Source organism: Poecilia mexicana, unplaced genomic scaffold (genome assembly GCF_051168715.1).
Source record: "Poecilia mexicana isolate PSO_F unplaced genomic scaffold, ASM5116871v1 scaffold_16, whole genome shotgun sequence".
In the NCBI taxonomy this organism is placed as follows: Eukaryota; Metazoa; Chordata; class Actinopteri; order Cyprinodontiformes; family Poeciliidae; genus Poecilia; species Poecilia mexicana.
Genome location: NW_028263385.1, coordinates 24,447,149 through 24,459,321, shown reverse-complemented (window position 1 = coordinate 24,459,321; position 12,173 = coordinate 24,447,149). Strand labels below are relative to the sequence as shown.

General features: G+C 36.4%; 1 protein-coding gene across 2 annotated transcripts in view; it reads left to right on the top strand.

The window, feature by feature from the left end:
* Positions 1-467: 467 nt before the first annotated feature.
* ulk4 (unc-51 like kinase 4) overlaps positions 468-12,173 on the top strand; it is a 79,939-nt gene continuing 68,233 nt past the window's right edge. Inside the window, exons 1-16 of one of the 2 annotated variants that reach the window (XM_014989212.2) lie at positions 468-709; positions 883-982; positions 1,124-1,263; positions 1,346-1,496; positions 1,812-1,913; positions 2,958-3,041; positions 3,598-3,673; positions 4,043-4,138; positions 4,316-4,632; positions 4,910-4,979; positions 5,226-5,283; positions 5,641-5,733; positions 5,934-5,994; positions 6,083-6,297; positions 7,761-7,807; positions 8,335-8,413. In XM_014989212.2, the coding sequence (XP_014844698.2) occupies positions 572-709; positions 883-982; positions 1,124-1,263; positions 1,346-1,496; positions 1,812-1,913; positions 2,958-3,041; positions 3,598-3,673; positions 4,043-4,138; positions 4,316-4,632; positions 4,910-4,979; positions 5,226-5,283; positions 5,641-5,733; positions 5,934-5,994; positions 6,083-6,297; positions 7,761-7,807; positions 8,335-8,413 (1,827 nt within the window). In that variant the 5' untranslated portion in view covers positions 468-571. The remainder of the gene's footprint in view (positions 710-882; positions 983-1,123; positions 1,264-1,345; positions 1,497-1,811; positions 1,914-2,957; positions 3,042-3,597; positions 3,674-4,042; positions 4,139-4,315; positions 4,633-4,909; positions 4,980-5,225; positions 5,284-5,640; positions 5,734-5,933; positions 5,995-6,082; positions 6,298-7,760; positions 7,808-8,334; positions 8,414-12,173) is intronic. The other variant, XM_014989210.2, reaches the window with a different exon arrangement.

Sequence of the window (12,173 nt, the reverse complement as noted above, 5' to 3'; positions counted from 1 at the left end):
GCTTCCGCTGACCAACAGCGGGTTGTTGAAGAGGTAAGTTTGAAGGTAGTTGAAAATAATAGACTGCTCCACACTATAGTCTGAAATAATATAGTCACCATTAAATTAGCACAGGGTTAATGCTAATGTATTCGTTTTTTAGTGTTTATCGGGGTTTGTGTCGAGTTCGGTTACCTGCACATTAGGTGTCATAGAAGCTCACCGTTGGTGTTTCACGCAAACAGTTAACGCCTGACAAGAAAACGTCACACAATATTACACGTTAGCTGTGTAGTTTTAGTGAACACACACCTCGGTTGCTTGAAAATATTTAAGCATGTGTTACTGCTGACTGTGTGGAGAAAGTCCACAATGGATCCAAACTTTTGCATCCTATTGTTTTTATATTTGTTTGTCGAATAATAATATCATTTGATGCAAATTTAGCATTAAAATCTGAAAATGTATAGAATTTTATGCTAATAAGGAGTGTTTGACCACTCTGAGAACTGGTAGACCTGATGTAAATTGCTTTCTGCTAAACCATCAGCTTTTAAGAATAGCACAGTATACTTTCTTTTTTCCAGAGGAAATGGAGAACTTCATCCTTTATGAGGAGCTTGGCAAAGACGGCAGCTTTGTCGTCTACAAAGGGAGACGAAAGAGCAATCTCTGCTATGTTGCCATCATCTGCACAGACAAAACCATGAGGCCCGAGATCACAAACCATGTACTTTAACTATGCCTAGTCATGCTTCATTTGTAATTTTTTTTCTAATGCTAAATGTATGGTCAGTTTAAATGACACGAAGTACGTTAGTCAGTTATGAATCCCTAAAAGAATATCAATGCACAAAATGTCTTAAGGTTTTGTTAGTGCAAGTTGTATTTCTCTCCTGTAAGGTACGACTGAGCCAGGATCTGGATCATCCAAATGTTGTACGCTTCTATGAATGGTTTGAGACAAGTAAGCACCTCTGGGTGATAGTGGAGCTTTGTACAGGTGTGTAATTTCTCATTTATTCCCAAATAAATATTGGATTTGCTGAGTAATGGAGATGAGATTAAACAAAAGTATTTTCCTTTCTGTTATACTTACTTTTTTTTTTTTTTAAATGTTAATGTCTACGCTCTTGCCTTCTAGGCGGTTCCCTGGAGTCTGTAGTCGCTCATGATGGAAATCTGTCAGAAGATATTGTGAGGAGGTTTGGATGGGACTTGGTCAAAGGATTAAGATACATCCATGAATTGGGAATCATCCTGTCAGACTTCACCCCTGCAAAGGTTAGCATCTGCGATTATTTCGATTATAACATGATACGTATTTAAATCGATAATAAATGCTTTGGGTTTTTTTTTTCTTTAGGTTCTTCTAGATGGTAGCGGCATTTTGAAGTTTAGTAACTTCTGTCTGGCCAAGGCCGAAGGAGAGATCCTGGAGGACATTTTTACAACGTTTTCTGCATCTGAGGAACCAGAAGAAGGAGACAACAAGAACATGAGAGCAAGAGTGCAAGGTCAGAGTTTAACATTATGTATGACTAATGAAGGACATGTGCTAATATAGACCTTTTAAGATTTTTTTTTTTTTTAGATCAAGTTGGACTGTACAAACTAGCAGGAACAAAATAATTTGATTCCTGGAAAACAACAGTATTTACAATAATGTGCAACAATCTCGAATCACCTCTGTTCTATGTTTTACATGGGTGTTGTTGATAATGATAACGCCATTTGAGGACATTTTATACTTTGGATTTTGCATGCAGCAAACAACACGATATCAGTTCTTTTTCTAACTGTATCTGCATGATTCTGTTACATATTTCTAGGTTCTTCAACATACAGCGCTCCAGAGGTGGTGCAGGGATCAGAAACCAGTAGGAGCTCTGATCTCTGGGCTCTTGGCTGTATGCTCTACTATATGTACACTGGTACCCACTCACACGTGTTTACAAAGTAACACATTCACATATCGAAAAGTAACAATTAATGAATATGATATATGTTGTGATAAATTTTCTCTTCCGCTGATTTGCTTTGTCTTTTTATTATATTACAACTTGAAACTGAACTGAATTTCTGATTCTAATATTTGCTTCGCCGCCAGTATTATTTTACAACCCCAATTCCAAAAGAAATGGGAACATTTTCACATTTTATAAACTTATATTTTGTTCACAATGGAATGCAGTAAATGTATAACATTTTGAAATTAAGAAACTGTACCATTTTCAGAACAGCTGAGGTGATTGAGAAACTAACAGCTGAAGAGATCCTAAAATAGTAAGGGCAGGGGAGACTTAAAAGCTGTTACAGTAAGTGGTACAAATTACAAACAGAAATTTAAAACTTAACTAAAAACATTTCCCCATGCCATCCACCAGTGTGGGGTAAAGTTTAATCAGTCAAAGAAGCCATAAACAATCTGTCAGAAACGCTGCCATTTTTAATGGACTGAGGCAAAGTGGGAACTTTACATGTCTGAAAGGTTTAATTCACATTTTAGAACAAAATTCCCCCACTTAATTCATAGTGTCATAGTTTCTGAGTGCTGCACTGGCCTGCCTGAAGTCCAGACCTCTTAACAATAAAAACATCTGGTGCATCATGACATGAAAGATCCGAGACAGAAGATCCAGGACTGTTGAACAGCTACAACAACTGGTCACTTTGGTTTCTAGATGTCTGTGGACTGTTGTTTAAAGAAGACGTGCTCCACTGTGGCTAACATGTCCTTGTTCTGCCTTTTGGAGATGTGCTGCTACCATCAGTTTCAGAAGTGGCTTTTATTTTCTAAAAATCTTGCAATTTCTTAAATTACATACTTATGTTTACTGAAACATGTTACTTTGAAATAATATTTGGTCTTATGGGATTTGCAAACCTTTGCACTTGTATTTTTTATGCATTTTACATACATTTTACATAATCCTTTTTGGATTTTGGGGTTGTTACTGACTGTTCTTGTTTTCCAGGTAAACCTCCTTTCTGCTCTGATAACCACATTGAACTGACAGAGATGATTTTGCATCAAGAACCGCCACCTCTAAGACAGAAAGGTAATATGCTGTGTATCAAACACAAGCTAGCACATGAACCTACAGTTAAGTTAAGCCTCAAAGTTAAGGGTAATGTTTATTATGCCCCTCGGCATTATATAGAAATGTTTTATTCAACCAAGAAATGTATTCTTATATGAATTGGGGCAGATGTAAAACTATTTAAAGTGACTATCAATTTTTGAAAAATCTGTTTTCATTTACATTTTAACAAATATAAAGGCAGGTCACAAAGTGCTCTCAATATTGAGGGGGTACATTTTTATTTCTATCACACGAGTCATATCCTTAAAGTTGTTTTGTTGTTGTTGATTTATTTTTGGTGGGGAACTCTCTCTGATTGGAAGGCCTCCATGCTGTCACCAGAACCTTCAGCTCCATCCAACATATTCAAATCTGGACTCTAACTGGGCCTCTCAAAATTGTTATTACTTTTAGCAAGAAGACAAATGTTAGTAAAATTAAAAATATTACTTTAAACCTAACTCTGCCATATGACTAATTTTAGGCCTAACTGTATATAAAGTATTACATTAACTTATTTAATCTTTTCCAGTGTTTCTCCCAAATCCTCCCAGTCAGGATTTCCAGAGCCTCCTGAAAGGTTTATTAAATAAAAACCCAACCAAGAGGTCAGACCCATTGATTTCCCATTGACGTTATGGTTTTGAAATATGAATTATATGCATCTATATAATTTTATAAGGCCTTATAAAATTATATTTGATTATAAAATTTTATATAATTTTATAATCAAATGTTTTGTTTTGGATTTTTGCACACAACACACAAGCGCTCATTTCTCAAAATTATTTAAACTTTTTATCTAAAACGTAGATCTTTTTCGTCACAAAACTAATGTTTTTTGTCCTTGAGAAAATCATGGCTGCAATCTTGTATTTAAATGTCCAATTGTTCAGTGGATTCTGACTATGGCTACTTCCGTTGAAGTCATTTTGGTTTGCCAGTGTTGAGTTATATGAACTAGTTTCCTTCATCAGGATCACCTGGTCGGAGCTGGTGGATCATCCTTTCTGGACTCAAGTAAAAATGGAAAAAGATGATGGAAAATCTGAGGAAGCTGAAGATGTCAATGGGTACAAAAAACAATTCTGTGATGAATTTGTCTCTATTATCACGGGATGTGTAGATATATTTTATCCCCTGTAACATTTCCAATTTTTTTTTTGCAACATTTTTGTAAAAATGGTGATGCTGTCATTTGTTTGAGAGGCTTAGGTTAAATTATTTGACGCATGTTTATTCCTTTGCAGACACAAAGGGACACGCAGCCCTTTTCCTGCAGAACACTCAGTCAGTCAACCCAGCAGCCACTCAGCAATAAGCCAGACAGGTTTCAATGTCTCAAAGAAATCAACATCTTCTCACGCGACAAATGTAGCCGACAGGCCGTGTGTCACGGAAGCTGAAAGCCAACAATCTGTCACACATGTGTCTGGTGGAAGGTTAAAATACAAAAACTCAAATAAGGAAGTGAGATGTGGAAAAACAATGGCGGACCAAGTTGAGACGAGAGATCTGTCTCAACCAAAGCAGGGAGATCCACAGCCCACCAAACCATATATGACAGGTAGCAGATTGTGTTTGGTTTTAACGGTTTAATGGCGTGGCAGTTCCTCACTTGGACATGAGAAGCTTTGTTCTCTTCAAATACAATGTACAAATGTAGCATGACATCTTTGGCCTTTTACACTAAGCAGTTTGTCATTTCTAAATCAAGATGGTATTTCTGAAAAAAAAAAATCTAAAATATGCAATTCTTTCTTTAACTCTCAACATTTTTTTTTGACTAATTTGTTTTGCATAGATGTGTGATGATAAAAATACACATTTGCCCCTATTTCCAGGTAACGTTCTAGAGCTGAAACCAAAGAACGGGGTGGATCAAGACAACACTGATACAATCTTTCTACTTAGGTATTTTTATTTAAAGCATGTGTTGAAATATTTTTTCAAAAGTATTCTACAGTTAAACTTCATCAAAAGTATTTGGGGACATTGATCTGGAAGTAATTGGATTAATTCATTTCTAAAAGCATAACTGTAGCCTGTGTGTTACCTCAGTGGAGTTTCAATATCTATGAACAGTTCAGCTATAAATAAAACGTTTAATTCTTATTTGTCCATTGTTGGTCATGGTTTATTATTTGTGGTTTTTCACAGCAACTCAAGAACCCAATGTAGTATCGCAGACCCATCAAACCACAACTCTGAGCTTGAGGTAATCGTTACTTTACACTGTTAACTTTACTAGGGCATCATTTTAATACGTTTAGGTATGCAGATGTAGTGGAGACGATTTGACAAAGTGCAAATCAGGCATCAGAATGGGGGAGAAAAAGGATTTAAATGAATCTTGATTCACTTAATCTAAATAGAGTACCCTTGGGATGGAACAGGAGACTCCCTACATGGATGTTCAGGACATTTGTCACAATATGAGCCAAAATGTCAGAATGTTTCTTAACACCTTGCTGATTCTGTACAATAAAGAGTCAAGCAAGTTCTGTAGGTGTTAAGGGGTCAACACAGTAAAGAGGCAGTCATCTGATTTTCTCCCCACTGTTTTCTATTTTAGATTGTCACCGATACTGACATTGCAAGCTGTGTGAAGCGCCTTCTACACACCGAGTTTGACCTGAGTGTCACCCGAATCATCAACAATCCCAAGGTATGGAGATGGCTGCATACAGGCTAAATCCTCTAGGATCAAGTATAATTATAATTCCCTTTCAGATGTTTCTTCCTAATGTGAATGTGAATATTGATAGCACAGTCGCAAGGAAAGGGTGAACAAAGCAACAAAAAGTAAGATGGACTTAAACTGAAGTTGATGTTTTTTGTTTTTTTTTCCGATAATGACTTCAACAGATACTTAAGAGCACTCCTGTTCGATTTGATCCCAAAAACCTCTGCGTACCAGCATATTCAGGTATGTTGTCTTAATCTGCATCAATAAAGTTGAATTTATAGCACAAGATTATCTCAAAGTTAAATCTTTTCTCTCTTGTCTTGTGTAGTGGAGAAGCTGCTGTCTCTGAGTGATGACGAGTGGTCTGGTTTTCTGCTACAACTTCATTCATGCTTTGAAGAAAAGAAGCCGTCCACGCCACTCCCCTCCTCTTCTGCTCTTCCTCAGTCTACAGCTGTTCGATCTAGACTCAACCTGCTGTGCTACCTCTGCTGTATAGCTGGCCACACAGTTATTGCTGATAGGCTGATTAACTCAACACTGGTAGGAAAACATTTACTTCAGCTCCCTTCTTGGAATGTAGCTTGACTGGGTTTATTGGCCATAACTGTGTAGTTTGAAATAGTATTCTGTGTCTCAACATACAGTAGCATGACAGCGTTAGGACCCTTGCTGTCACCAGTGCTATATATTTTCTGTTCTATATTTTAGAATATCATCAGAAGAATTTCAGAACTTCAATTCTAAAAGGGGAAAGTCTTCAAACACAGACGGGTATATTTCGCACATTGAATTCTGTAAATTTAGCTAATTATGGCTCACAGATAATAAAAACAAGAATTCTCATAATGTCTCATAAAACTAGAGTGCTATAAAAAATAACAAAAAAAAAAGTATATATATTTTCACTTCTTGACTTTCTTCAATGACTTTTCTTCTTGCAACAAAGGCCAGATTTACAGAGTGCACAAATAGCTCTTCTGTGTTTAACTTTATCCACATGAGCTTTTCCAGCCCGTTAGTTACTTCTCCACAGCTTTTATCTTTGACCTGTCTGCTGTGCTCTTTGGGCCGCATGGTGCTGTTTGCTCATTAATGTGCTCCAACCTCTGAGACCTTCACAGAAACTCTGCAGTAATTCTGAGATTAAATTGCACAGAGGTGAACTCTATTAGCTGATTTTTATGACTTCTAAATGAAGTTGGTTACTCTGGATTTTATGGATAAGAATAAAGAGACCTGAATACAAAAACAAGCCACAATTTACATTTTTATTGTCAGAAACTTAAAATACTATGTAGCATGTCTCTTGACGGTTCACAACATGTGCTACTTTAATTTACGTTTTCACATAAAATCATTAGAAAATAAGTTTAAAGGTAGATCCTGACTTGATGTTAAAGAAATTCTCAACTGAAAAATGTTTATTTTGTGTTTGAATTAGAATATGGAGTAGCTAGAACCATGTTTTGGACATTTATTGAGATAAGAACTTTTACCAAAATCCAGTAAAAGTGCCATGCATGCAGCCGGCTCATCCTGGTCTGCAGTATGAGCTTTCATTGTCCTCAGTGCTCACCCTTGATGTATTTTTATAGGATTTAATGCTAAATCCTATAAAATTTGTGGGGTCGAAGAAAGATTTTTTTTTTCAAAAAAGGAAATATATCATCAAAATGTTTTAAAAAAGCATTTTAATTGTTTTTCTGAAATTATGCAGCATTAGTTAAGACACAGCAACACATTCTGTATATTTGCATAATATACACCTGATACTGATAGCAATTGATCTTTTTATTTTAGCTGTTAATATGTTGTGGTTAATGTATAGAAACAATTGAGTTTTGAAAAGAATTAGGAGTTTTGAAGAAGTAACAATCCATCTAAATCCCATGTTTTTACCCAATTTAATCGTCATCTCTTAATTTAGTTTCCTAAATATGTTTTTTTTTCCTTATCACTTCTGTAATCTCCTTATGTTTCTTTTTTGTTTGTTTTTTTGGCAGCTTTCTGTATTGACCCAGCAGTTACGGCAAGCTCCAAACTGGGATTTGTAAGTACATCCTATATGTGTATTTTTTTTTTCCAGGAAGAGAAAACATGATAGCTTTCAATGAAGGTGCCAATGGAGTAATACAAAAATGTTATGGTTTCACATATATTTTACAGTAAATTCAGAATTTCCTGTGCAATGAAAAGGCTCTGAATTAAAGCATAAGACAAGCCTGTGAGCCAGATAGGCATGGTTAATGAAAGTATGATTTGTGTTTTCCACTTGTCTGTCTTTTTCTTGTACCATCTCTTCAGTTACAGCTTTACTTTAGGTGTTTTTGTTGGCTAGCCAGATTTATTATTAATTCAGAAATAATTAAGCTAACCTCTTTCAAGGGGATTTAAGTGAATTAAATAAACCTTTGTTCTGGTTTTGATTGCAAGCTTCAGATCTTCTGTTACTTTTAGGAAAGCCCATTTAAGAAGTTTACCAACTTAAATTGTGTTACCATGTACTCTGTTCTGATATGCAAACACAATATCTAAAATTAATTTATCACATTTTTATTTTTGAACAATATCTTACAGACGAAGCAAGATCCTCAGAACGATGGGCCTTCTGGCTCTGTACTGTAGTCGTCTTGAAGAGGACTGCCACGTTTCTGAGGTCTGAACATACAAACATGTTACTCACACCCTGAGTGCAGAACTTAAACAAAATATATAAAATCATTTTTACTGTAGAATTATTTCAGACTTAATCTAACCTCATTCTTTAACAAGTTTACTTAGATATTAATTATTGTTATCAAAAGAGACTTCTTAGTAGTAGTCACAGGCAGGTCGGTTACTACAAAGTGACCAGGTAAACATTTTCATGTTTGGGTAACATGAATTCATTACATTCTCACATGCTCAAAGATCTAACAGTGACATCAAAGACGTCAGGAAAATCACAAATGTAATACCAGTTTGGACCATTATGTGGCAGTAAATGCCAGAGGGAATTGTGTTCATCCTGTTCATGTAACATTTAAAATTTCTAAAATTTTAGTAAAATTCCCCTTCATTTCTTTGGGCTAACAGAAATCAAAACTTTTAATACAGTTGAGAGAAAATTGACCCTGGATGAACACGTGAACAGCAACACTTGCTCATTCCATACTCACTTTTTAGATCCAGCGTGGACCAGCTGGGGGCATTACAGCTCTTTGAGACAACTTCCTTCCACATGCAGAAAAAAAGAACCAAACTCCTCGACTTTCCATCTCCCTGTTTGTCTCTCATGCATATTTAAACATAAATACAAGGCACAACTGGATTTTAAGTTAATGAAAAACCTTAATATTCTGTACTGTTGCTTGCACCAGGGTTATATCTCCTACAAATGCAATTTGTTTTGTTTTGTTGAGATTGTACCAATTTGAAACTGCTTGCTTCTAATGGAAAATTGCATTTAAAAAAAGATATGTTTTTAGAAGCAAAATACAAGTGTATTTTCTTATAATGCGTTTGATGTGATTTTCATTAAAAGCAAGTAAAATATGATGACTTTTTCTTTTTTTCTGTTTTAGCTCTTATGGCTTTAGAAGTTCTCAAATTATTTGATAAGATATTTTGCACAGTGAACACACTCTTGCTAAGATAATATTTATTAAATGTACGGCACAAACAGTTTTATCTCTAATCCTGGAGACTTACTGTCCTTCAACCTTTAGGTGCAGCCCTTCTCCAACCCACCTGAATCAAATGAACGACTCCTTCCCAAGATGATGAGGGAATTTGGAGCAGGGATGCATCTAAAAGTTGCGGGTTATCAGCTCTCAAGGGCTGGTCTTGATCACATGCTTTCAAGCCCTCTGATCTGTTGGGGGAATGGATGCAAGATCTCAGCTGGCTTTTCTGTATCCCTCTGGAACGCTTTGAGGGCGTTATAGATTGTTTGGGTGCACTATACCGCCGGTGAATACTACTGCGCTGTGACCCTGCAGCACCTTGCACGTTTTTACAGTCTCCAGTAATATTTAAATCTGTCTGAAAGAAGTACACAACTTGATTGCTCAGAGCAAAGGTTTCACAAAGAAACCTTGCATTGATTTTTAGATCATCAACGTTATTGTCCTCATCTGCAAAGTGATTTTAATGTTGCAGCTAATGTATGCTGGAGCACCCTGTGATATGTAATTTGGTGTTTCTTCTTTGGCTTTGAGCAACACTTATTGTTGTAAGCATCAGAAATGCAGATGAATTGCAGTTGAGAGACCACAACCTTATTACTGCTGAATGCTTTTGTGGTTAAATCAACAAGTTTCCAAAGTGGACTGAAACAACATCTGAGCATAATTACCATTGTAAACGAAACGATATTCACATCAGTTTTATTAATTCACAGGGGCAATTTAGTCAGTTTATGTGGATTCTCTAAAAACAAAAGGTTCATACAGAGCTATCTAAGTAGAAAACTAATTTTGTGTGACCTTTATAATTATAAACCAATTTTCTCTTCTCTTTTATTTGTTTCCATATATAAATTATGTCTGTGTGATTCCTGATGTCCTCATTATAGCGTTCATACTGCTGCTGCTTATTTGTCTTTGGAATTTAGAAAAAGGCCAGCCTTGGCATATATGTACGTTCAATGCCCTTGGTGTTTAGGACAAATGGTGGAATGTTTTTGTTTTTTGCCTTCGTTACCCGCTTTACCTTCCTGCAGCTACTGTGGATATAACTGCGCGTTGTGCCTGCCTATCTTCCTCTGTCTGTTCGTGACTATGGCCGTGCCTGACCATCTATGGGCTCAGCAGGGGTCCTGTGTGTGTGAGTGTCTTTTATGTGTGTGCACAGGCTGTTTTGAACACTGCCTGTGTGAGCTCTCAGCAGGGGTTTTGTGTATGTAGTTCTGTCTGTTCTTATTGGTGTGTGTTTGTGCCTGCAGATACTGTATTGTTGTGTTTCCTTATATTGCAGGGAACAGATGACCAATCAAACAGAACACACACTTGCATTTTTCTCTTTGAGTGTGTGTCGTCTCAGCAGGGGTTCTCCTGCTGCAATCCTGCTGATTGGTGTGTTGGGGCTGGGCTTAGTTACCATAGTAACTTCAATATACTTTATTCAACCCCTCCATTCCCACCTACACACACACACACACAAATATATACTTTAAGCACATACAAACAAAGTACACCTGTCTTTTTTCACTGTCCCCTTTCTGTCTTGTTCTTTTTCTGCTGACAGTGATGTTTATTTTTTATTTAAAATGATAAAATTGCTTTAGAAAAAAATAAAAACATCACTCAAAAATTTCTCCCTTTTTTTTAAGCCTACCTGCAGATTAAGAAGCACATCCTTTACTGTGCAGGGTGTTTTACACGATAAGGAGACTAAATGCTCTGAAAAATCTCCCAGCAATCCTTGAGGACACAGATTCAGAGGGTACTCGCTGCACAAAACACAAAAAGTAGCAGTATTTGTAACACCCCATCGAAAAAAGTGCAACGATTTAAACACATTTTTAAAAATTCAATTACAGTAGCACTAATGGGTTTGGTATTTCATAATGTAGAGCATTTGTTTTCCACTTTGCATCAGATATTACCCCATATAGTCGTGCATAAAATATAAAAGTAGGTCTCATGTTACCAGTAGAGCTCTTGACGAGACATTCTCAGAATCTGGGCTAATCTATCTATATCATCTTTTTGATGGATACAGTGCTTTATGTAGATTTTAACCAGGCATTACCTGCTTGTTTTTCCATTGGATATGCCATTATGTTTTATCTGCCAAAAAACCTTTTAAAATAATGCTCCGTTGTGCAAGCATCATTATTAGGTTATCAGAGTACAACAAATGGAATGAAAATGTTGCAAATTAGGCACATTGGTGGAGAGCTGGGCACTTGAAGATAAGGTCGACCGCACTGCAGGTTTGTTAACCAATCTCTTGGTTCACCTCAATAACTTATTGTCTCTGGAAGTGATGCTGCAGTTTTCTCTTTAAAAGACAAATAATTTACTAGTCCGAACCTCTTATTCTGTGGTGGAAAATCTTTCTCAAATATATAAAATAACTACTTATAAAAGTTGTCCGGACAGAAAAACAGGTTATATTGAGAAATCTGCTTACAAGACGGGCAAAGGGTGAAAAGGGCTTCAGCCTTAGTCAAGATAAGCGAACAGCAGAAACGGATTGAGAAACCGGCACAGATCTGGCAAATTCAAACAAATAGAGAAGGAAAGCTGAATGTTAAGAAGTTGAGAGGAGGGCAGTTTGACAAAGGGGTCAGGCAGGTCTTGCATCAGATCACAGAATTACCCATTAATGTTAATGTCTGGAAGCAGCCAGCTGTCTCACCATATACTTAAATATCAAGCTGTAAAGACAAGACGCTAGTAATTGTTTTGAGTGATCCAGTCACAAGTCGT